Raw genomic sequence first — 24063 nt, forward strand, 5'->3', positions numbered from 1 at the left:
TTTCCTTTTTTCTCTTGATCCCAACTAAGATATAATTAATCCTTAATGGAAGAAAAACCAGCCTATTGGAGTTGTTCAAAGTTTACATGATTATCTAGTAGAATTAAGGTATGAAGATCCAAATTACAGAAAGATCTGTTTTCGGAAACAACCTGGCCCTGAGCATTCTGTATAACAGGTCCCATACCTTTAACAAATGTATGCTTAGATTAGCTCCTTGTTGTATCTTCATCTCTGGAACCCAAGTTACAACTAGGGATGTAGCGAACCGCCGAGTATGTGTTCGCGAACGCCGTTCGCGAACACCGGCAAAAAATGCGAACAGTTCGCGAACTGTTCGCGAACTTCGAACATCCGAAAATCGTTCGATTCGAACGATCGTAGGATTTTTAATCGTTCGATCGAACGATTTTCGTTCGAATCGAACGAAAATCGTTCGATTTTAGCGATCGAATGGTCGAATGGTCGAACGATTTTGACGCGAACGTCTATTGGCGAACGTCGCGCGACGTTCGCGAACTTGCGGAGGACGCGAACAGCCGATGTTCGCCGCAGAACAGTTCGCTACATCCCTAGTTACAACTCACTTTCCTAGTGTATAGAATGGGGCACCATGGGAGGGATACCTTTATTTCACAAAAAATGCTGATTTTAAGCAGAGCAGCAGTGTATATTTAAAAACACTATGCCTGTGACCCCCAAATGGTTGGATTGGGTTGGTGAGACACCAAGAAAAAAACAGTGGGCCCCAGGCCCGCGGGGGCCCTGCTGGCCCAGACCCACTGTTGCCACTGCCCCCAACCTTCCTCCCTAGCTCTGGTCACAAGCACGAGCAGGAAGAAGTTGCACACAGGGGATCTGAGATGTCTTTGCGGCTGGGGCGGTCCCTGGTCCGACCCTGCCCCCAAATATACTTGTGAAATTTCACTAGACAATGGAAGAACTCACACTCCAAATAATCAGATATGATTCTACAAGTTGAATGGGTGTGGAGGATATTATATACATGGATTAATAGCTTCTTTTCAGCTATAATATCCAATTACATCTATCCTTCTTTGGGCACTCAAGGGATTAACATTTTCAGACTGGTATGGATCTACATATGGAGGAAATTACATTGTATTTATACAAGGAAACTTTGCCTAGCTTGGAATTATTTACATTAAGCTATAAATGCCTGGGATCTTAACATTCTGTACATTAAATTGTGTTATCAATCTGAACTACACTGTGAGGAATGCATGAGAAAGAACATTCTCTTCAAACACAGAGAAAACTAAAAGTACAGCTCTTTCAAAATGTTGGGTTGGGTCCAATTGTGTATCTTGTGTGTTACAGATGGAGCAGTCATGTTGTCCACATCTGTCATACCCATTCCCATTGAAATGAATGGTGCACCATATACGCCATTGAATCCCGCCTGCACCGCCAGTATAAGTACTTTAGCCTAGAAGTGAATCCCAAGAAATCATTCATCATTGGAGTCATTTATACATGAATGCTGGTTAATCAGCAACACAACAAAGGTATGGATCACAAATGGAATGTGCAGTCATTTGTCATGTAATAAAGCAACTGTTCATTGTTTGTTGAAGAACTAGGGTGCGACTGAAGTGGGTTACCAAGGCAATCCCATTTTAAACACTATGGAATGGAAATCAGTTTGCCCTTGTCTCCTGTTTACTTACAGTATCATTCCCAATGGATATCCTATATGAGCCACTAAATGAACTGGGCATATAGAAGTATGGCAAACTGAATGGTGCCCCACAATAGTCACACAACACCTCACAGTTTATCTGTACAGAGGGACCAGGTTCCTTGAACCTTTTCCAGCTACAACTGTTAATCTTAATGAACTATTGATGAACTGTTGATCAAGGATAGATTAGAAATAGGGCATTTGGAGCTTAATTTTTTACTTTGCTTTACAAACCAGGCCCAGACTTTAAAATAAAGTGCTAGTAAATTTACATTTGTGTAGCATAGTACATAAACAGCTTCAGTAGAATATTATAAGCAAAAAGGAGGCCAAGTTCCTTGCTTCTCCATCATCCCTCCTTGAGTCACATCACAGTTATTGAATAGTCCTGTTATAAGTCTCTGTCCCAGATAGAGTATCATAGGGTATTAAGTGTTTCTTAGGTCAGTTCTGGCATTTCTAATTCCAAAACCATTGTCAAAGAACATTTACTGAGTCTTATTTTAATATGTCCTGTTCAAGAACAATGTCGTTCAGCCTTTGGTTTGGCAAGGACAGCTGCAATATAATATATAAAACATTTTTGTGGTAGCTATATATCATAAATATAAAATATCTGGATATCACATGTTTTCCAAGTGGGGATTGATTAGTGTCTCACAATGAGAACATCTTTATAACTGTGAGAAGAGTCAGGGATATCAGCAAAGAGCCTTGTTGTAGGGTTTCTCCACTGTTCCCACTTCTAAAGCTGGACACATGGACTGATGATCCCCGAAAAGCGGCTTTTCCATGGGACTGGATGACGCTATCTGAAGCACAGCCAGCTACTTTGATGGTAGATCCTAGAGGTAGAAAAAATATTAAGCTGTTTAGTATTCAAGCAAGATCAATATTCCACAAACTCAATAGACAATAGGACAACATTCTGCTACAACACTGCAAGAACTTGCATAAACCTATCTAATGTGTTTGAAGTAATAATCTGTGTAACGCTCATCATTTAGTTATAAGAATCTGCCTCTATGATCATTCATAGCAACCAGAGGGCAAATTTTGCCATTAGACCTTTTGTGAGGAAGGGGGTTGGTTACCACAGTAAATGAAATGTATTTATCCATCACTTGTTCCTGGTCTAGTGCCAGAACAGGTTATGACACAATCTCTTTGAAAGGGCATCTTAAACCATGGGCAGGGAGCATGGAAGAGATGTAACCTTCCTTTTCCTATTCATAAGGCTGTTTAGTGAGAATTCTTGGTCAACCTGTTCCTGTAATTGGCACAGTCGTTGCCATGTCTATGTGGAACAGGAGGTCCAATTTCCAAAACCCACCAGCACTCCCTGGCCTCTCAGGTAGGAGGTCCCCCCTCAGGGCTAAAATCTTTAGTGCGAGTACAGTGCGAGCTGGACCCTCTGTGGTCTCTGCCAGCTCTTTGGTAGTCTGGTGAGTTGGCAGTTGCAAGTTGTCCTCACAAGAAAGGCTAACCAAACTGACTACTTTTGCATCTCTGTTTCTCCAGTGAAACATACTGTTCGTTGCAGGAAAAAATGAGACAATTCAAGTTAGGACAAAAATTGATGCTAATATGATATATTATTCTTACTCTTCAGGTTTCCTTATTTTCAGGGACGATCCTGGCCCTTCTGCTGCCTGAGGCAGCAGCAGTTGCTGCTGCCCCTCTTCCCCTGGAAATTCCCTCTTAGAGTACCAGGAGCAGCATTTTTGCCACCCCCTGGTACCTAGTGGGGCGCTGCCGCCTGAAACGACAGCCTTAACCCGCCTCATTGGTGAAGCACCCCTGCTTATTTGTAGTGCAAACATTATTATTACATGCACTTTTGAACTACAGAAATACACACGGATGTTACGAGTTATGAATGCAGCACTGTAATTAAGATCCTCTGTTTGCTCTCATATAATAGGAGTATTCTGTTCAGTATAAAGGGCTTTGTTATGTCATAGTATCTGCCTTGTATTGTGTTGGGCAAATCTTTTGTTATGTACACAACTCAAAGAGCTAAAATTTTAAGTCACCTTTCCTGTGCTCTCTCTCCTGTTGTTATACAATACAAGTCCTCTTGTGGTACAGTGTTGCCACCCACCCTTGCAGGACGAGTATAGAAGTTATTTACTAAGACCCAGGGTAAGAGTGCAACAGCACTAAGGGGAACAAGTACATGTCCCTTAGTCAGGGTTGAACTGGACACTGGGAAAAAACCTAGTTGGCCCCACCAGCCCAGACCCATAAAGCCATTGCCACAGCCCACAAACGCTCTACCTGGCATTGGTTGAGTCCGTGAGAAGGTAGAGGGGGTAGAGGGACAGAGGGAGGTTTGCAGCTGGGTTGGGGTGGAGGGGCTTTATGGCTGGGATGTGGGCCCCTGAGGCAGCAGTCCCAGCTGTCCCAGGCCCCTCAGTCCGATGCAGTCCTTAGTGCTCATGCAGAGAGCACTTCTTCTTTGGGTTTGGCTGCCCACTGCACCTCATGCTGGATAAGGAATTCTATATAAATGATGCACAAAATAAATGGGTGTCTATGTGTCTCACCCCTCCAGCCCCTCATGAATACAGTGCGGCTGACCACAGTCAGCACTGTATCCATGGGGCAGCCGCAGGTCTCAGCACTTCAAAGCGAAGAGACCTGTGGAAATTTGTCAAGGGCACTAAGTGTAAATAATGGCACATTGCACCCATTGTTTGCACTGTGTACTCCCTTCCATGTCATAAATGATAATAAATGATCCTTAACTTGAATTCCAACCTCCAGACAGGCCAAACTTAAAATCACATAAATATTTAATTTTAACCAAAGACATCTTTCTTAAAAAGGAAGAATGTTCATTATATTTTTATTAAATCTTATTTCATGTTCTTCATGTTCTTCATATATTTTTCTTCATGTTCTTCATATATTTCAAGAAATATTAGTAAAACAAGTCAACCACTAAACATTTTGAGTGCCAGAAAAATAATTTGCTGTGGGGCCCAGTAATATCTAGTTACACCATGTTTCTTAAGCTCAACTCGAGAGAAGAATTCCAACTTTTCATTGGAAAATGTTATTAAATCTTATTTCATGTTCTTCATGTTCTTCATATCTCCAACACCTTTCAGCTTATGAACAGTTTAGTAAAGTTTGGAGATGATACATTTTCTAAGCAGGGGCATAACTGTAAAATTAGAAGCAGACCCTGTGGCTGCATGGGGGCCCAGGAGGTATAGGAGGTGAGGCCCTAATTCAAATACAGTTTCAATATATATATATATATATATATATATATATATATATATATATATATATATATATATATATATATATATATATATATATATATATATATATATATATATATATATATATATATATATATATATATATATATATATATATATATATATATAATATAAAACAAAACAACCGCTAAACATTTTGGGTGCCAGAAAAAATAATATGCTATGGGGCCCAGTAATATCCAGTTACACCATGTTTCTTAGGCTCAACTCGAGAGAAGAATTCCAACTTTTCATTGGAAAATGTTATTAAATCTTATTTCATGTTCTTCATATCTCCAACACCTTTCTGCTTATGAACAGTTTAGTAAAGTTTGGAGATGATACATTTTCTTAGCAGGGGCATAACTGTAAAATTAGAAGCAGACCCTGTGGCTGCATGGGGGCCCAGGAGGTATAGGAGGTGAGGCCCTAATTCAAATACAGTTTCAATATATATATATATATATATATATATATATATATATATATATATATATATATATATATATATATATATAATATAAAACAAAACAACCGCTAAACATTTTGGGTGCCAGAAAAAATAATATGCTATGGGGCCCAGTAATATCCAGTTACACCATGTTTCTTAGGCTCAACTCGAGAGAAGAATTCAAACTTTTCATAGTTTGTTTTTCAATTGAGTGAACGTTTATACAATCAGATCGGACGTTTTCCCCCTTATATGTACATGGAAGATTTATAAGTTAAATGTCTTCCAGATTTCATTTTTGCTCTGACATTCCGAGAATCATTTTAATCTCCTGCCAGTTATCTAGGGAGATGTTTGTTATGTTGGAGCTCATCAGTTGCACCCACCCTTCTAATCAGTTCTTGTCAAGGATCTAATATCTGCCAGAGAGGAAGAACCTTCCCAGAGATCAGAACTTTAATGTGTGATCACAATGATCCCTCCGGCCTTTTCAAGGAGAGATGAGGAGGACAATTTGTATAGAGAAATAGTTCCAGAGTCGGAATGCTCCTGTTTGATGTAAACAATAATGCGGATGACATGCAGAAACAGCAGCACATTGTTCAGATCTAAATATAACCAGCTCATCAGCGGGGGGCTTCTCTGTGCCAATCAACAGCAACAATGTCATATACATAGGATATGGCTCTACTAACAGTAACAGAAGTTACCTAAGTTTATACCAAACAACTTAATTTAACAATTACAATGGCCTGTTCCATCCAGATATGCAGTTTTCACCCTGACAGCCATTTCCAAAAACCAGGCTAGTGGATGGAAACCAGACAGGTGGCAACCCTACCTACTTCCAAGCATAATTTTGATTAATACATATTATAAATCACAAGAATAATTATAATTATCTTCGCTTTGTGCCACATATAACACTCATCACCCGTTCCTTCCCATGTTAGTAAATAATGGAACCTTGCTCCACTCGTGCGCTTCACAACATTAAAACATTTGCTGGAGGCTGGGAAAGCACAGAACCCAGATATTACAATAACAACCAGTCTGTAAGGTTTTATTGACATTAAAAATAGTATTGCATCAAAAATGATGATGCTTCTGTATAAATGGAAAGTCAAGATCCTTCTAGCCATTCATGTATAATATTAATTGTAGTACAGTAGAGGGAAGTTCTAAAAGAAACTATATTTTGTTTTGTTGCACAATGAGATACAGAGAACCTGGGAAATAATGAGCTTCGCTCCCATTCACTATCAATGTTTTTTAGCTCAAAAGCATACAGGAAAAACAAGTGCACTGGAAAAGTTTCACTTAGATGCTCAATATAAGACATTTAGCCTACTCAAGGTTTTTTTGTGCCTTTTCAACTTAAAATTGACTGGTTTGCCAAAATTATTGGCAAATCTGTAGTTTTAGGTAATTATGATGTTGACCTCAGAGCCAGTATGTTATCTTAGGTTCAAAACCCCTAGGGATCAATTACTTTGGCTATGGACGCAAGCGCTAAAGTACGATGAGGAGCAAAAGTGCACCCATTAGTGTTCATTTTATACTTGCTTGTGTCTGGGATAAAAAAAAAGGCAAGACATTTAGAGTGCAGTGCCATTGGGCACAAGGTAGCCTTCTTCTTATCAAATGGTATGACAGGGCACCGTTGCAGATACCATGTAGGAGGCTGCTACGTTCCTTACCAGGCAACTCTGTATTCATTGTACAAACACTCCATTTGCACCCTGCTTTGAATGTAATATATGATCACCCCCACATAGTTTTTGAATGGAGAATTGGCATCATCTTCCAATGGTGCCCTTGTCAGGGGGTACTTCAGTCAGGGGCCCCTTGAACTCTGATAGGAAAGTCAATGGCCGGTAAAATTACTTTGACGAGCGTCAATTTTGACGCCCGCAACAATTTTTATACGTGGCCTATTTTGTCTAAATGCATTAAAGTCAATGGGCGTCCGAATAATTTTGACACTCGTCAACTTTTATGCACGCAACCTTTCTGACGCACGGCCAAATTGTTTTGATGCAGCGGATTTTTCGCCAGGGAATTTTTCCCTGCGAATTCGCACATGCCAAATGTATTCACCCATCACTAGAAATCATAATTGGTGGGTTGTGAAAGAGGCAGAGGTTAAGGGGAGTGAGCAGGGGGCATAATTTGGGAGTGTCTTGGGTTGAAAAGGGGTGTGACCATGTGTGCAAGAGGCATCTAATTTTTCATTAGGCCTCAAATTACTTTTCGGCACCTAGGGGATCCAGGTGACCAGACAGTTAATAATTGGGACTCCCTGGGGAGAAGTCACTGCTCCTCTTCACTTTCTTTCAGATCCGTGGGCAATTCGATCTGATACTTTGAGGGTCCGGCCAGTGTGTAACCATCATTATAATAGTAATTATGTGGCCTCATACTAAAATTACATCAGTGTTCCCCAAAGCTCCCATACCATACAGAATCTTCTCGAAACACAAATATTGAAAGTGCCCATTGCACTGGACCCCTATATACTGTATCACCTCTATGTACAATCACTGGTCACTGTTACCCCTATTGTTCCATCTACTCCCCTCAGACATTGGGGTTCCTATTTCACATAAAATGAGTTACTGCCTCCAAAATGCACAAGTGTACTATCTGTATGTTGATTTACTCAAAAATACAAACCATGAATATCTTCTGTATTTGTACTGTACTGTGTAATATATAAACAGCAGGCAATAGAGTACATGGTACAACATTTGCCTATACAGATCTATTGTCTTATAGTTCTTCCTTTTGAAAACCCCCCTTTTGGTTAGAATACACTAGGGAACTAAACCTTCAAAAAGAAACTAGCAACTGTGCAGGAAGCAGTTTGTTGATTACACAAACAGCTTTCATGTTGCTCCTTTAAAAACCTCCCCTGGAATATTCTGTTATTACACATTACACTGTGCTAATCTGCGGTATTGCCAGACAAGGAAACCAACAAATTAATACCAGATAAGGAAGTGAATAAATTACCAAGAATTCCACCAGCATGAAAGTGTATGTCTTAATCGGAAATAAATGTACAGCTGTAGATAATTTATGAGCCTCTCTTAAAGAGCAGGAAGAAAGAACAGTATGAGTTCTGCACTTTAATATTAGGGGCCAAGATTTAGGTTATGCATGTCTAATTATTAGTATTCAGATATGACATCACTAAAGATGGCCATAGACCCAAAGATCTGAGGATTTGTACGATTTTCGGACCGTGTGTGGAGAGTCCCGAAATTTTCCATCCGGCGGAGATAGGTCGTTTGGTCGATCAGACAGGATAATATCTCTGCGTGTATTGCTGATCGTACGATTTTCAGATGGAGACTGTCACCAGCTTTGGTTGGACATAACTATCGTACGATTGTTGTCAGGGGCAGAACATCGGCTGATCTGTTCTTTTACTGCTTTATTTGATTGGAATGGTTAGTGGCAGGTTGGGAAGTCCAATTGTACAATTATTCGTACAATCTGATCTTTGCTAGTGATGGGCGAATTTATTCACCAGGCGCGATTCGCCGGCAGCGAATAAATTCGCAAAACGCCGGAGAAAAAAACGGCATCAAAAATGGGCGCTGTTTCGCGAATTTCGCGCGAAATCACTTATCTTTGGCCAGCATTACTTTATATAGAATAGGAACAGCCTCATTTTGTGATTCATTTAAATGTGTATACCAGTGAAACCTCAATTTTACATCTCCTGATTTTAAATTTCCTTGCATTTTACATTGTTTATCTGTGGTCCCACCAAGATATTAAGCATAGTACCTTTCCCCAGATTTGTTCTACTTTATTCATTTGAGCACAATATTTCCTAAAACTCGACTGTTTCTCACTATATAAAAATAAACTTGACCAAACTCCCAAACCCGAATCCCCTTAATTTACCAATAAATCTGAATGAAAAAAAGCATGTGTGGGAGAAAGTCGCAACAACATTGTGCGTACGTTTTTAGATTTGAAGGCTGAAAAACGCGACTTTTTTGATTATTGCATTGAAACCAGCCTGAAACCCTCGAAGATCATGAAGGCAAAAGGACATCTGCCATTGCTTTTTACATGATTTCAACAGGTTTTTAGCTGGAGTATTTTCGGATTCAGATTTGTCACAGTTTTGACGCATTATAAAAGTTGCGCTTTTTTCCCATTTTTTTTTTGTGACAATAAGCCCAACCTGAAAAATTAGAGGTGTAATAAATGTACCATTAAGGTATATACTGGGCTAGTCTGAACCTGAAACTGGAAAAGGGGTTAATGTATTTAAGTTCTGAACTATAGGCACCAAAATAGAATGCATCATGCCAGCCCTAGTGATTCTAAGGGGCAAATTCACTAAGATTCGTATTTGCGTCAGGCGTAACTTCGCCGCACTTCGCCGCACTTCGCCACACTTCGCCAGGCGTAGTTTCGCCAGTGCTTCGCAAATTCACTAAAATCCAAAGTTGCGCTCAGGGGTAGCGTAAGGTTGCGAAGTTGCGCTAGCGTTGATTCGCTAAGTGAAGCGAAGTTACGCTAGCGAAGGCTAATTTGCATACGGCGCCAAATTCAAATTTCAATGGAGGAATACGTATGAATACAAATGGATAGAAAACCTTCAAAACATCAAATAATCTATGTAAGTTGCCATGAGTCAGGAAATGTAGGGGGGAAGGAGGGGAGCCCCAAAAATGTTTTCGATCTTTTTCAGCCTATCACCCATCATGTAGAAAACACGCCAGCGTTTTTTGGGACTTAGAAAAAATTTTGACTTTTTTTGAAGCAATCCCTATCTACTCTATTGCGCTTCGCCTGGTCTGAGGTGGCAAAGAAAGTCTAGCGTAAAAGGTAGCGTTCAGTACACTGCGCAAGTTAGTGAATTTGCGTAGTTACATCGCTAGCAAAACTTCGCCAGGCGTAAGGGTGCGAAGTAACACTAGCGAAACTACGCCAGCGTTCGTTAGTGAATTTGCGCAGTAACGAAACCACCCCCCATTGTCCATCATGAATACAGTGCTGCTGTAGGGCAGTTCTAAAAACATGGTTAATTTTGCCCTTTTTATGCACATTTCTTGCCCTGCAGGTAAAAAATTACACATTTTACTTCTCTGTGTTTAACATAACAAGGAAAGATGGAAGGGTTTGTTAGAAAAAACCCTAGCACAATAGGGTTGGAAATATTCAATTCTAAAACAAGAGAATAATGTGTATTTGAAACAATTTTAGAATTAATTTTCATTGCAAAGGCAAACATTATTTTGATGACCCGTACTCTGCAAATAACTAATAATGTTACCTCTCAGCCTAAATAAGAGCAATATGAGTGTTAAGAGCCTCTTCCAAATTAGACCACAGTAAACAGTTCCCCTTCCATCATTATTTCATTTCGACATATGTTTTAAAGTGCAAACGGACTTCCTCTATCCCCAGCACACTCCAGCCCAGTCTATAGAATATGTTTACTATAAAGAAGGATGATGGATAAACATTGTGTCTTGGATTTGGACTGATTTCCATTCTATGAACAATGAGGTGGCAACTTTGTGTATATTAAACTCAAACAATTCATATAATGATTTCCTGCTGCCACACATTTGTTGCTTTAGACTTCTTCTTTCAGGACTGGAACCAATGGTAGGCAGCAGAGGAACCAGCCTAAGGTGCAGCTATTTTTTATTTATGACCAGTTGCAGAAAATATCTTTATTGGGGTATGTACAGAATCACACTGAGTGGCTCAACATTAGACCAACTTCTCCTGTTTTACCATTACATTCTCCAGATAGAGTAATGGTGTTTGATGGAGTATTGTTAGACCACAGATGGGCAGACTTGGATCTGCTTTGATTTTCTCCACTGCATTACTAAACACATAATGACCCAGAGTGGTACAAAGAGGTTGAACTAACAGCGGAAGAGAAACAGAGACAGACAGAGAAACAGCTGAACTACATGGTTTTGCCTAGTTTTTAAAAGTAACAAAAGTCTATGAATATACTGAGACAGAAGTGCCGAGTATAGAGGGATTTAGCCGAGCTGAGTAGAAAAGAAAAAGGAACTATTTAATTGGTGAAACCAGAGAACTGGAAGCCTAGTGAAAGACTTTAGAATTACATGAACAACCGTAAACTCAGTCAGAGAGATTGTTGAGATATTGGTCATTTTTATGTGTTCTGTTACTTTTAAAAGGCTTTTTTAAATTAAAAAGTGTGATATATATATATAATATAATATATATATATATATATATATATATATATATATATATATATATATATATATATATATATATATATATATATATATATAAAATGGCCTTAGTGGACGTAAGTTATGAAGATTTAAATTACAGAAATATCCGTTATCCAGAACCCCAGGTCCCGAACATTCCGGATTACAAGTCCTACACCTGTATGTGTGTGTGTATATATATATATAAATACACACAAAAAAATGAGGTGCACACCATGAACGTTTTTCAAATAGTTAAAAAAGTTCAATTTTTATTTAATGCATTTAAAAAAACAGGTCAACGTTTCGGTCTTTGCCTAAGACCATTCTCAAGACCACCTTGTGCACCTCATTTTTTCTGTTTTTTTGTATATCGCTATTGAGAGTAGCACCTGGGTCATTCTCTACTTAATGGTGTGCTGAACACTCATGGACTATGTGTATATATATATATATATATAAAAATGTCCAGATAGTACCTGCACTCTTGCCTTTGTTTTTCTTTGTGGGTGCTTTGGTCAAAGTAATGTGTATCCTTCAGAATGGACCAGCACACCAGGTTTTCAAGTGATCAAATTTTCTTTATTGCCATAACACTCATGCATCCAACGTTTCGGCCTGCATTGGGGCCTTTATCAAGGATAAAGGCTCCAATGCGGGCCGAAACGTTGGATGCATGAGTGTTATGGCAATAAAGAAAATTTGATCACTTGAAAACCTGGTGTGCTGGTCCATTCTGAAGGATATATATATATATATATATTGGTAGGACTTTCTGGTAAGGAATGCATATACATAAAATTAAAGAATTTAAGGCCTGCAGAACATGCAGTATTAGACTGGGTCCCCTGGGGGCCACTAGCAAACCTGACATCTTGTCACATGATATAGGTTCTTATATAGGCCCATGTCGGAAATTAGCATAGGCTAATGAAAATAGGATGGGATTCACTAGGGTTCCACCTGGGGTCCTGTGTTATCCTCCCTGACCCTGGACCTGACTTTGTTACAATTTTGTGCCTTTCACACGGGATATTTTTTAGAAAATAAACTGGTTTAGGCAAAGTTTTGAAAATTATTTGAGTTATTCTGATAATACGACACATGCCGTAGGCTTTGCTAAACACAAACTAGGTGGCAATTTGTCTACAGATAAAATAAGGCTGAACGTAGCAAGGCTAATAGCAGGAGAATCTTCCGTCATCTTCAGAAAGTGTTTATTGATGAAAACTGAGCAAATTTGCCAGTGGGCAATAACCCATAGCAACCAATCAGCGCTTGGCTTTTTTTAAGGCAGCTGCAGGTAGAACAATGAATGCAACACTCTGATTGGTTGCCATGGGAATCTTCCCACAGGTAAATTTGCCCAGTGTTGATAAATGACCCCCAGTGACTCTCCCTAGAGGATTTGTATTGTACACTGCACTCCATCATGGTTATAGAAATGAACAACCACCATAAATGTTTCATGGAATCTTCTTCCCCTTAAAATGTCCCATCTGGATTTAAGCATAGGTTTAGACTTAGTAATACATTGAACCCCAAATCAAGATATATATACATCTGGTTGCTGATGTTTTTCTAATATTTCAAACATTTTCAAAAGTTCTCACCTCTCTGTTTAGAGACTGAAAACCGAACACAGTGATACTCGTTTCCAGTGCAGTTCACAGTGGTGTGAGCGTCACAGGATTCTGAATCCTTAGCAAAGCAGGACGGGCAGCTGAGTTCATTGAGGGTGACGTTGGGTGCTACCACTGAAAGACAAGAGAAAATAATGGAATCAATTCATCCTTGTGCTCCGATGCATTTATTTATATATAAAACCAGACATATGTACACTACTACTAAATTCTCAACCTTCCAACCTAGAGTCATTTTTAGTTGATTCAGAAATGATTCAGAAATCCATAAGAAGATCCAGTTCTATAATGTTTGTATTTGGGGGAACAGAAATCATTCTGGATTCTAAAATCGTAGCTGGATAAACAGTGTTCTATATGTATTCATTTTCAGTACCTATACAATTTTTTTCACTTGCTAAAAAGGCAACTAGCTGGTTCTTGGAAGGATCTACTATCTCCAAAGACTTCGACATAAAGGAGATCCTCATTCCCTTTATAAGCTTAATTGCTCTTCTCTAAGCATTTCAAGTAGTATAAGTAACACTTTTACAACTCCCAGCATCAAACTGGGAGAACTTGTTGTAGTCTCTGGATTTTGTATGTTTTTGTTTCTAATATACTGTAATCAATCAATCAATGCAATCCACTCTTTTCTTAACCTTGTTGGCTCTGGTTGCAAGGCAGGGCATGTTCTGACATCCATAGATATTATGGTGAATGTATCCAAAGTTAAATAGAAGCTAAAATATATTATTATGTGGTTTGTTTACACAAGGATAGGCAAGCTCAACTTTTCTATGCCTGAAAATATTACTCAGTATAAGAGTATATTCATTTGGTAGCAAGTATGAGAAAGTGTTATATTCAGATATGTGGTTCCATATTTCAAGGCCGTACACAAAGAAAAGAGTTGTTTTGGGTTCAGATATGTCCAAGCAGTCAACAGTTCTCACTCCTAGATTACTCTATATACACACTATTTAGGTAGTTGACCTGAACAAAAAGACAATGCCTGAACAAAGTTAAAGCTTATCTCTCTTCTCCTAAGGAATTTTGGTGAGGGAGTATTGGAAGGGGGTGGCCTATAAAGTCTAAAGTCCAGGGTGGAAGAGGAAAGCTTGGACGTATACTAGTGCACTTATTTACTAGTAACTGTGCCAGTTTTACATTCCATTCTTTACAAAATGATGTTCTTATTATTGAAGGAATAAAGATATGATAAGCCCTGGGAAGAAATCTGCTTTTTATTTTCTGCAAAAGAATATTTCTCAAGACATAGATTTATTTACTGCGCCAAAAGGATAACAGGCTTATTCTGATCCCAGCAGCTCTTCAACGCACATAAGCTTAGAAAATATTCTAGACTCCAAGATTCTTAGAGTCATTATTAATCATATAAATAAAGTGACTGCAGATGGAGAAAGTGCTTAGTGGTGAAGTCAATAGACACTGAGGATTGGGCAGGTAAGTTACCATGCATTTCTCTATGGTTGCAACCAGTTTTAGAAAACAAGAAGACCTTTGTGTCTTTTTAGTATTGTCCCTTGCAAATAACATTGATAATGACTCCCATTTTTACCAGCCTGGTGCAACCATAGACTGTCAACAGGGACCGATGTAAGCTGTAGCATTTTGAGATTGAGGTTGAATGCAGCCAATGATACAGTTACTAATTTATACTGCTCCCTAACATGAGCATCATTCAGACTGGTAGGGGGATGAAGAGAGGTAGAAGATGGGTGGAGTAACACCAACTGCCCACACACTCCTCATGAATACAGTGAACATCACTGTTCAAAGTGGAAAGGACAAACATAGAAAAAGAGATTCCTAAAATGTTCTAAGGGTAAGGTCAATGCTCATCATATTTTTTGACTCAAAATCCAGCCCCAGTGCTCAGTGACAGAAGGACTGCACTCTTGTGACTGAAGTCTCATGTGGGGTAATAAGGGCCCAACTTTATATTATTACTAACAGTAGAACTACACTGAAGGAGAAACTTCTCCATGTCATATTTGCCTATGGGTGATACTATGGGACAGATATTGGTCTAGTAAGACATTTATCTGGTGATTTCTGAGATACTTACTATATTGTAATGTTTTAAGAATGAAATATACCAAGGATTGAGGAAATTAAAACTATTCTCTTCCTAAAGCTCTTGTAATGGTAGTTACATTAGATAGGGGGTGGATGAGTTCTTAGCAAATAAGCAATTCAAGGTTACTTATATTGATCCAGAGTCACTACTGTAATTGCCAGTTTGGAATCAAAAAGTAGTTTTTTTTCTACTGCTGAGCAAGTTCTATTGCGATTTACTGAACTGGAGAGCAAGCAGGAACTGACTGGGATATAGTTATGTGAATTGTAAAATAAGTGTAATTATAGAAGAGCAAAACTATGACACACTGGAATCTTTAAGTATACCCTCCTATAGGCAGAAGTTATCTCCAAGGTTTATTTCTAGCGTGCAAATGTACATGTCTTCCTCAGCAGAAATATTATGAACTGGACACATCTGCAGAGCAGAAGCCAAAAGCAAAATGTGGTTTCTATTTAGTATCTGAGCTCATTCTTCAGTTCCCAATCACATGCCAAGTTCAAAAGGTAGATACTAAATACAGACGGCACAAACAGGATGAATACAAGCGGTTATTCAGCAGATGACTTACAAGGGACGGTGCCTTTATTGCAGTAGTCAGTGGCACAACAGCTGGAGCTCACTCTTACTCGATATCCATTGGCTCTCAGGCTCACTAGGTGAGTGCAGTTATAAAAACTTCCACAAGCCTTCGTCAGGACTGCACTCTTCACTTGGCCTTAATGAACAATCAGAAAAGAATTATTAACCAAGAATATTGATGACTAATAATCAAACATCAGTTCTTAGTTGAGCCTCTGCTGAAGGCCACTGTAGCAACACCACTGTCAACAAGCCTGTTTTTTTACTATGTGCATTGTGGACAGGCCACGAAGGTCTGGGCCCAGGGCAGCAAAAATTGGGTGGTGGCATGCCACCCACTGGCTGCATCACTATTGGGGACTGGATGGGATTTTGACAGTGGTTTGGATCTCCCACCCACCCTGTCTCCAGTGGAAGAGATTGCAATGGTCCAAAAGAAGCAGAGCTGGCTGAGGACTCTACAAGCAGCAGGTTGGGGCAAGGATTGTGAGCAGTGGGGTGTACACATTGCGAATGGGGTACGAGCAGGGGTGGGTCAAGTACAAACAATGATGGGACCTAGGTTCTCAGCATCTTGAAATCCAGCCCTGCATTAAGTTCATGAAGAAATGTATTATATGTTTTCTTCAGGCTCACTTATTGATAGGTGATTCCAAAACGGGTGTAAATACTGGAGTAAAAGAAAGTATACCAAGTATATTCAGCTTTCAAGCTGGACATGGCTCCCAATAAAGTTTCTCTTCATGATCAGAGTCACTTTGAACAGGGATGGGCCATCAAAGTTTGCCAATGTTTTGAATTTTGTGGCTGTAGGAATTCAGTAGGTTTAGGTAGAGCAAGGAATGTGAGGCCAAATTTTGCCTCACATTTAAGCAAACAGTTGCTTAAAGGATGCCGGTATGGGAGTATGGTGGAGAGACACCTTCATTTGGACTTATTTTATGGTGAAAGTTCATGATAATGAAAAGGGAGGTCTGATTTCAATGACATAACTACAGTCTAGGGCTGAGCAGATGTAAAACCACTTGATCTGAATGGGATGGTTTATAATAGTTGCTTTGTGGTTTAAATCATTTTATAATATTAATGCAACAGCATAGATATGTCAAAGCAACTCTAATAGCTGTACCATTATACAAATGGTACACAAAGCTTTAAAGGGCCAACATAACCTATTTTGTATTTGTCTAATAGACAGGGAGGTGAACGTATTATTGTTTTACTCTTGCATCAATGAAGAAGCTCCCAAATACATCTTCCCATAACCTTTACTTTACAGCCCCTTCCCTACATCCTTCGTTTTGTAAGCAGATATAATTATCTAAATTTGAAGAATCCAAAATGGAGGCACTTCAGTCTCCCTGTCTGTCCTGTTGAAATAGAGATAAAGAAAACATACATATTTCCCGATTAAAACAATAGGCAAAAAGTAAGCTTAACCTCCATTGCACTCATGTTGAAAAAGGGAGTATATTTCCCCTTTTAGCATTGGAATAGGGACAAATAATATTTATATGTTATGTTTATGTTACAGATTCTACAATAACATGTCTGTGGGTGGGTTTATGTGGCTGTGCATGTCTGTACAGTGTCTGGGCATTCCTTCATGTCATCTTTGAATTCTGGTAAGATTAAAATGATCAGCCAGGCGGAATGTTTAAGTCTATTTACCTAGGTGAACATGAAAAAATGCAATGATGGGGTATTTACAGTATGTACAGTATAACATAAAACAGAACAAAGACAGCTGCAGGCAACAGAGAAGAAACGCAAACCCAGTAATCAAATCAGAATTGTGGATCAGGCGATTGCATGTTAACGTGTTCTCAAAGGGATGGAATAATTGCCAAATGATTGCTGTTTTTGGTGTAATCAGTCCAAAACTGTGGATTGCAAAACCTTGGGCAGGGTGGTTCTGTTTTATCCTCTAATAATAGTTTTGATCCAGTTTTTGTTTTTGAAAGGTATTATATACAATGCCTCTTTGTCTCGGTTTACTCAACAGGTTTGGGAAAGCGGCATTGTAAGGGTTAAATTCAGTTTTGGAGAAAACTGGGCACAGCTGAGTAACCAAAGGATAGCAAATAAAAGGAGGTGACATGTAGAAACGGGCAACTGGGAGGTAAGAACAGATACAAGGACAAAGGGCAACTTAAGGACAAAAACAAACCCGAGATAAAGAAAAGAGCAGATACATTGAATAGGTAGAGTAAAGCCAGGACAGACAATAGGACACAAATCAGAAGTAAATACCAGTGTCTCAGACAGAGGATTCTAACATATATATGAAATAGGTAAAAGGGAGGCCAAATGTGACCCTCTCCCTTTGCTCAGGTGTTTGGTGGAAAAGTTTAGGTGCTGTGACAGCATAAGAATAAAATAAATGGGTATAAGTGGTTCCTACCTATGAACGGAAGGTTTATCTAACACAGGGGTGTCCAAACTGCGGCCCGAGGGCCACATGCGGCCCAGGATGCATATGAATGCGGCCCAGCTTGGTTCCCGAGGAAACGTCATGTCGCAAAAGATATAGGAAGAGGGGGGACTCTGCCCATTGCCCAGTTAGTAATAATAATATAATAATAAGTCTATTTAATATCCAGGTGTCCCATATTTCAGTGTATAGCTCCATCTGGTTATCCAACTGGCATTGTAGTTCTTTTGTGTGCATTTCCTTTACTTTTACAAACCAAACATGTTTGTGTATTTCATGTGTGGCCCCAGACAATTTTTCTTTTTCCAATGTGGCCCTGCGAGCCAAAAGTTTGGACACCCCTGATCTAACAGAAAAAATTACTTCCTTTGTACAATAGGTACATATTTGTGTAAGGGCACAGGAAAGATGTGATCAGACACCCCAGCCGAGTTGGAGCCTGGGTTCTTTTCCAGCTATACTCCCTACTCTAAGCAGGTGTCACCTAGGGGGAATATTAACCACACTACTTCTCCTTGGTGGAGCACAGGACTGTTCTTGCTAGCGTTATATGGCAGGATACTAGATCTGATCCTCATTTAGAAGCTCCCTGTGCCCTTCATTCATACCTTAGAGAGGTTTAATGGAGAATGTAGCTAATTAAAATTGAGCTTCATCTTTTGGACATCAACCAGTGTCCAGCAGCAGAGAACCTACTGGAAGGAAGAATTTGCTGGTTTTCCAAAGGACAGTACAGAATTCTGGCGTGGAGTAAAAGAGGTCATGCTTCCTCGCTGAATCTTTTACATGGGCATGTATATCAGAATAGTTTATCTTGTTTATCAGTTAACTTAAAGGAACTTTTTCCTGTACACATTGCAAACCATTTTTATAAAACCTGAAAATATCTAAAAGGACTTACCAAGAGAGGTCTCAGTCAGGGTCACCATACAGCGGCTTTCGGGATCTTTGCAGATTTCAAAGTGACCTGAGCAGGTGTTTCCAGTGCTTGAAGAACACACCTCACATTCGAGAGTAACTCCTGAAAGACGATGTTAATTCGTCTTAAAACTGTTTTTAATTCATGAAAAAATATACTCAATAATTCTGGTTAATTGCAGTTACAGTATACTGATTGTAACATTGTTCTGGATTTTATAAGGATCCTGTTGACTGTAGTGTGGCAAATATATCTTATGTTCTACCTATATAATAACTTAATTTCATTCATATTTATATATTTTAGGGCATGCCTGATTAGTGTTATCCTAAGCCCATTTCACTGACTTTGAACTAAGCTTTCAAGATAAAGTGAAAAACACTGTAAATTTGGAGCTAGAGCAGCCCAAAAATACCAGAAATGTTTATACAGTTATGGGATCTATTATCCGTAAACCCTTTATCCAGAAAGCTCTGATTACAGGAAGGCCATCCCCCACAGATTCCCTTTTATTCAAATAATCTACATTTTTAAAAATGATATCCTTTTTCTCTGCAGTAATAAAATAGTTATTTGTACTTGATCCAAACTAAGATATAGGGTGTTATTTATTAAACCTTAATTTTTTCAGGTTGGGTTTTTTTGAGATTTAATTTACCTCGATGCGGCAAAAAGCCTGAATCTGAAAATCTGCCATCTCAAACCTGTTGTTATCATGTATAAATCAATGGCGGATGTCCCTTACTCCAATTTGAAGATATGGTGGTCTATGCTGGGGTTTGTCCGATAATCCGAAAAATTTGTGGGTTTTTGGACAATAACCCCAAAATAAATCAAGCGATTCAGGAGTAAAATCCTTTAAAAAAAATTTATGATTCGGATTTTCGCTCAAGTCTTTCTGTGATCTGATTTTTTTTAGTTTAGTTATTTTAATGATAAATAAGGTAAAATCATGGTTGGGGGTTTGGTCAAGCTTTGTTTAATAAAAAAATGTGATAAAGTTGGATTTTAGTCAATAATCCCCATAATTAATCCTTATTGGTAGCAAAACTAGCTAATTGGGTTGATTTAATATATAAATGTATGAAGGTATGAAGATCCAAGTAATGGAAAAATCCATAATCCGGAAAACCCTAGGTCCCGAGCATTCTGGATAACAGGTCCCATACCTGTACCAGCCTTTCTTTGTCTGCCTTGTTTTGTATTTCAGTATATAATGGTTTATTTGGGCCAATCTTGCTTCATGCTCAATACATCCTCATCTTTATCATTTATTTTTTTACCCATATGTGACTTTTTTTGCTATGGTTACAAGCCAACTTGGGAGAGAGACCTGACCTGTTCACATTTTTCTCCTACTGAATTATTTGTCTGCAAAGATTCCTGTCCCTCTGAACTACAATATACTGACAATGGTCAGATAGTCAATGTTCTATTCTATCATACGTCATGCCTGGGAGACCCTGTGTCTAACTCCGTCATTCTTAACCCATTGTGATATTTCCGTGGTTACTGGCAATTAAATAGCATAACATGTTGCAACATATGATGAGTCTAAACAAAGTTTGCTGCATCTGTAATAATCTTCTTTTGATTTCTTACACGGTTGCCTTCCAATTCCAGTCCATGCCATTTGCTGTTCCCCTCAGTTTAACACATTAGCTCTATGAACACCTAATCAATGTAGCTGATACCCTGAGAAATAGATTGTTGGCCACTATTTGGCCATCCCTTGACATGACTGAGTGTGATTATAAACAAATATGATACATTTTAGGGGTCAATGTCCTGGAAGGACAATTGTACATGGACAAAGAACTTGCATCTGGGTCAATGGCAGCACTCTACTCTGCATTAGGCAGGCAGTAAAAACAAGGCTCTCCGGTTATGAGCGCCCACTTGCGCTTGTTTGAAATATTAATGATTCCTTTTACAACATATGTACACCTGTCTGATGTATTGTTTCAGCCTCTTCTGTTGAGATAATAGGCTGTGCAGTAGGGCTAGACCAAATTTGCTAAGCTGATTTCGAACAGATGTCAGATATAGTACTACACGGAGCATGTCTCCATCTCTGGAGTGTGACTGTCTTGCTTCCAACATTCCTACCTTGTAATCTGTACTAATATTATTCAGATGCCAACGGCCTCTGATCTTGTTTTACTTAATTGCAGGTCAATCTGGTATTGTTTCGCCAAGTGCCAAGCATCTGCCCACCCTCTCCCACCTCCATTCATTCTTCCACTTATTTCAGGTCTTTCCAATATAGACAGTTATTGTTATACAACTCATGCTCTGTAGAACTGACTTTCTAAATGAATCCATACAAATGGGTTAAGATGTTCTCACTTAACCCATTTAAGCCCATCGAGTGGAGTCAGTCACTCTATGGTTGTGTGGCTTAGTTAGAAAAAGTATATTTAAGTGTATTTCAAAAAGTTTCTACTTGGGTACGTAGATGATGAACCTTTGTACACTCCCGTATAAGTGCCAAACAGAGACACAAGGGGGGTCATTTCTCAACACTGGTCAAATTTGCCCATGGGCAGTAACCAATGGCAACCAATCAGATTGCTGCATTCGTTGTCCTACTTTCAGCTGGCTTCCCATGGGCAAATTTGCCCAGTTTCAATAAATGAGCCCCAAGGAGTTTTCAAGCTTCAAAAGACTCTTAGCGGTCTGAAACATTGTGACAGTTGGGAATCATGTCTCCCATAGGCATAGACTTTTATAAAGAGTGTTATATTTATTTTTGGGACAATTAAGACTAATAGCAGATGGCTGTTAAATGATTTACACCTTTTATTTCCCAAATATTAATTGATGAGCTCTGTCTTGGATAGAGATTGTGTATTTTTACTATCTACCTTCTGTACTGTATCTCTGTAACAATAAAAGGACCTTAGTTTTGAAATATAACTAATAGTAATGTGCCGCAGTACAGTACATATTGGAATTATTACCTCTGTATACCAGATTTAATCAGTTCTTTTCAGCTCTACAGAAGTACTCTTCCACGTGCTTGTCAGACACAACCCCCATGCAAAAATGTTGCAGAATTGCATCTGAGGAATTGGGCACAAAGCAGATGACTCAATTGCTGGCACAATTATACTAAAATTACAGGTAAAAAACATGGTGATTTGCATCTAAAATTGGACTTGGTGCACTGCAACCAGAATTGAACTGCTAACTGCCAACTATATAGAGTACACTATCCTATATATAGCTTTAATAACAACTGTATATAATGAAATGCCACACACTGGGCTGGGGGACAGCAGGGACTCTAAATATATAACAACTTCAGGAAAAATATTTCCAGCAGGAAATACATAATATCATTAGAATTGTAACACTATTAGTCACAGGTAAAGTACAGAAAATACAAAAACTCTAGTCATAAAAGTAGACATTTCATTAAACATTGACAAGAAAAGTCTAAAAGCTTTACAGAGGGACAGGTTAACTTTTAGTATGTTATAGAATGCTTAATTCTAAGCAACTTTTCAATTGGTCTCCATTTTTTTCTTTTTATAGTGGTTGAATTATTTGCCTTCTTCTGATTTTTTCCAGCTTTCAAATGGGGGTCACTGTTCTGTAAGACTACAAATTTATTGTTATTGCTGCTTTTTATTACTCGACTTTCTATTCAGGCCTCTCCTATTCATATTCCAGTCTCTTATTCAAATCAATGCATGGTTGCTAGGGGAATTTGGACCCTAGCAACCAGATTGCTGAAATTGTAAACTGGAGAGCTGCTGAATAACTTACAAATCACAAATAATAAAAAATGAAAACCAATTGCAAATTGTCTGAGAATATCCCTCTCTACATCACACTACAAGTTAATTTAAACATGAACAACCTCTTTATAAAAAAGCTTTTTTTTTAAAAAAAAAATTTCTGTGCAGAAAAGAATATTAATGAAACATCTATTTAATCCCCTGTATTAACTAAGGGCGTGCCATAATCCTGATTATACTTCCACGTTGTTTCAAATTATAACACCATAACAGACAAAAGACAAGACATGGTACCTGCGGAGATTAAGGAAGAACAGAGAAGGATTAATAATACTGCCGTCATGATGGTCTTCTGGGGTCTATTGCTGTAACCACTGTTTATAGATTCTGGTTGGGGTTCTAGAGCAGCTTCCGTGGACTTGTATGATCAGTTACTTCTCACACCAGTTGTCTTCTTCTCTTTTCAGTATTTACCCCAAAACAAGAATACTTCTGATTGCTTCCCACAAAGCACAATGATCACGTTCCTAATTTAGAACTTCGTCCAAGTTGTATTTCTCAGCAAGCGATTCCAGATACAATGAGAATGAGTTGGTGCTTGTACAAGAACAGGTGCTCTCCGGACTTTTCCTGATGTTTCGACGTATCACAGTTTGTATAGGAGTCGCTTCAAGAAACCAAAGTCACACCCCTTAGCCCTGGTTTGCTTGTGCCAAGGCAGAAATATCCTGTAAGAGTTTCCATCCTCTGTCAGGCATTTGACTTGAACGTCCTTAGACAAGTGTCCAGTGCCAAGTTGGAAAGGTCCTCAATTTGTCCTCCTTGTGTAGGATGATAATAACCGTCCAGCACTGAGCACAACACATCCACCCTCTGTGAGCAGAGAATAACTCGTGTGCCAGACAGACACGTTGAGACAAGCTGTTTGTATCCTGTTTCATTGCTTTAACCCTTTAAAGAGAAACTCTGCTTCTGTTCTCGCTTCTTCC

General features: G+C 38.9%; 1 protein-coding gene across 1 annotated transcript; it reads right to left on the bottom strand.

Annotated features, from left to right (window-relative positions):
- Positions 1 to 1474: 1474 nt before the first annotated feature.
- On the bottom strand, positions 1475 to 23957 carry LOC108696948 (phospholipase A2 inhibitor and Ly6/PLAUR domain-containing protein). Its single transcript, XM_018226656.2, has 5 exons — positions 23369 to 23957; positions 19311 to 19430; positions 15965 to 16111; positions 13281 to 13424; positions 1475 to 2550 (listed from the first exon to the last, which is right to left on the bottom strand). Exons 1-5 carry the CDS (start codon positions 23415 to 23417, stop codon positions 2363 to 2365), a joined length of 648 nt encoding a protein of 215 aa, XP_018082145.1. The 5' UTR covers positions 23418 to 23957; the 3' UTR covers positions 1475 to 2362.
- Positions 23958 to 24063: the final 106 nt, after the last annotated feature.

Source organism: Xenopus laevis, chromosome 7L, assembly GCF_017654675.1.
Source record: "Xenopus laevis strain J_2021 chromosome 7L, Xenopus_laevis_v10.1, whole genome shotgun sequence".
Taxonomy (NCBI): domain Eukaryota; kingdom Metazoa; phylum Chordata; class Amphibia; order Anura; family Pipidae; genus Xenopus; species Xenopus laevis.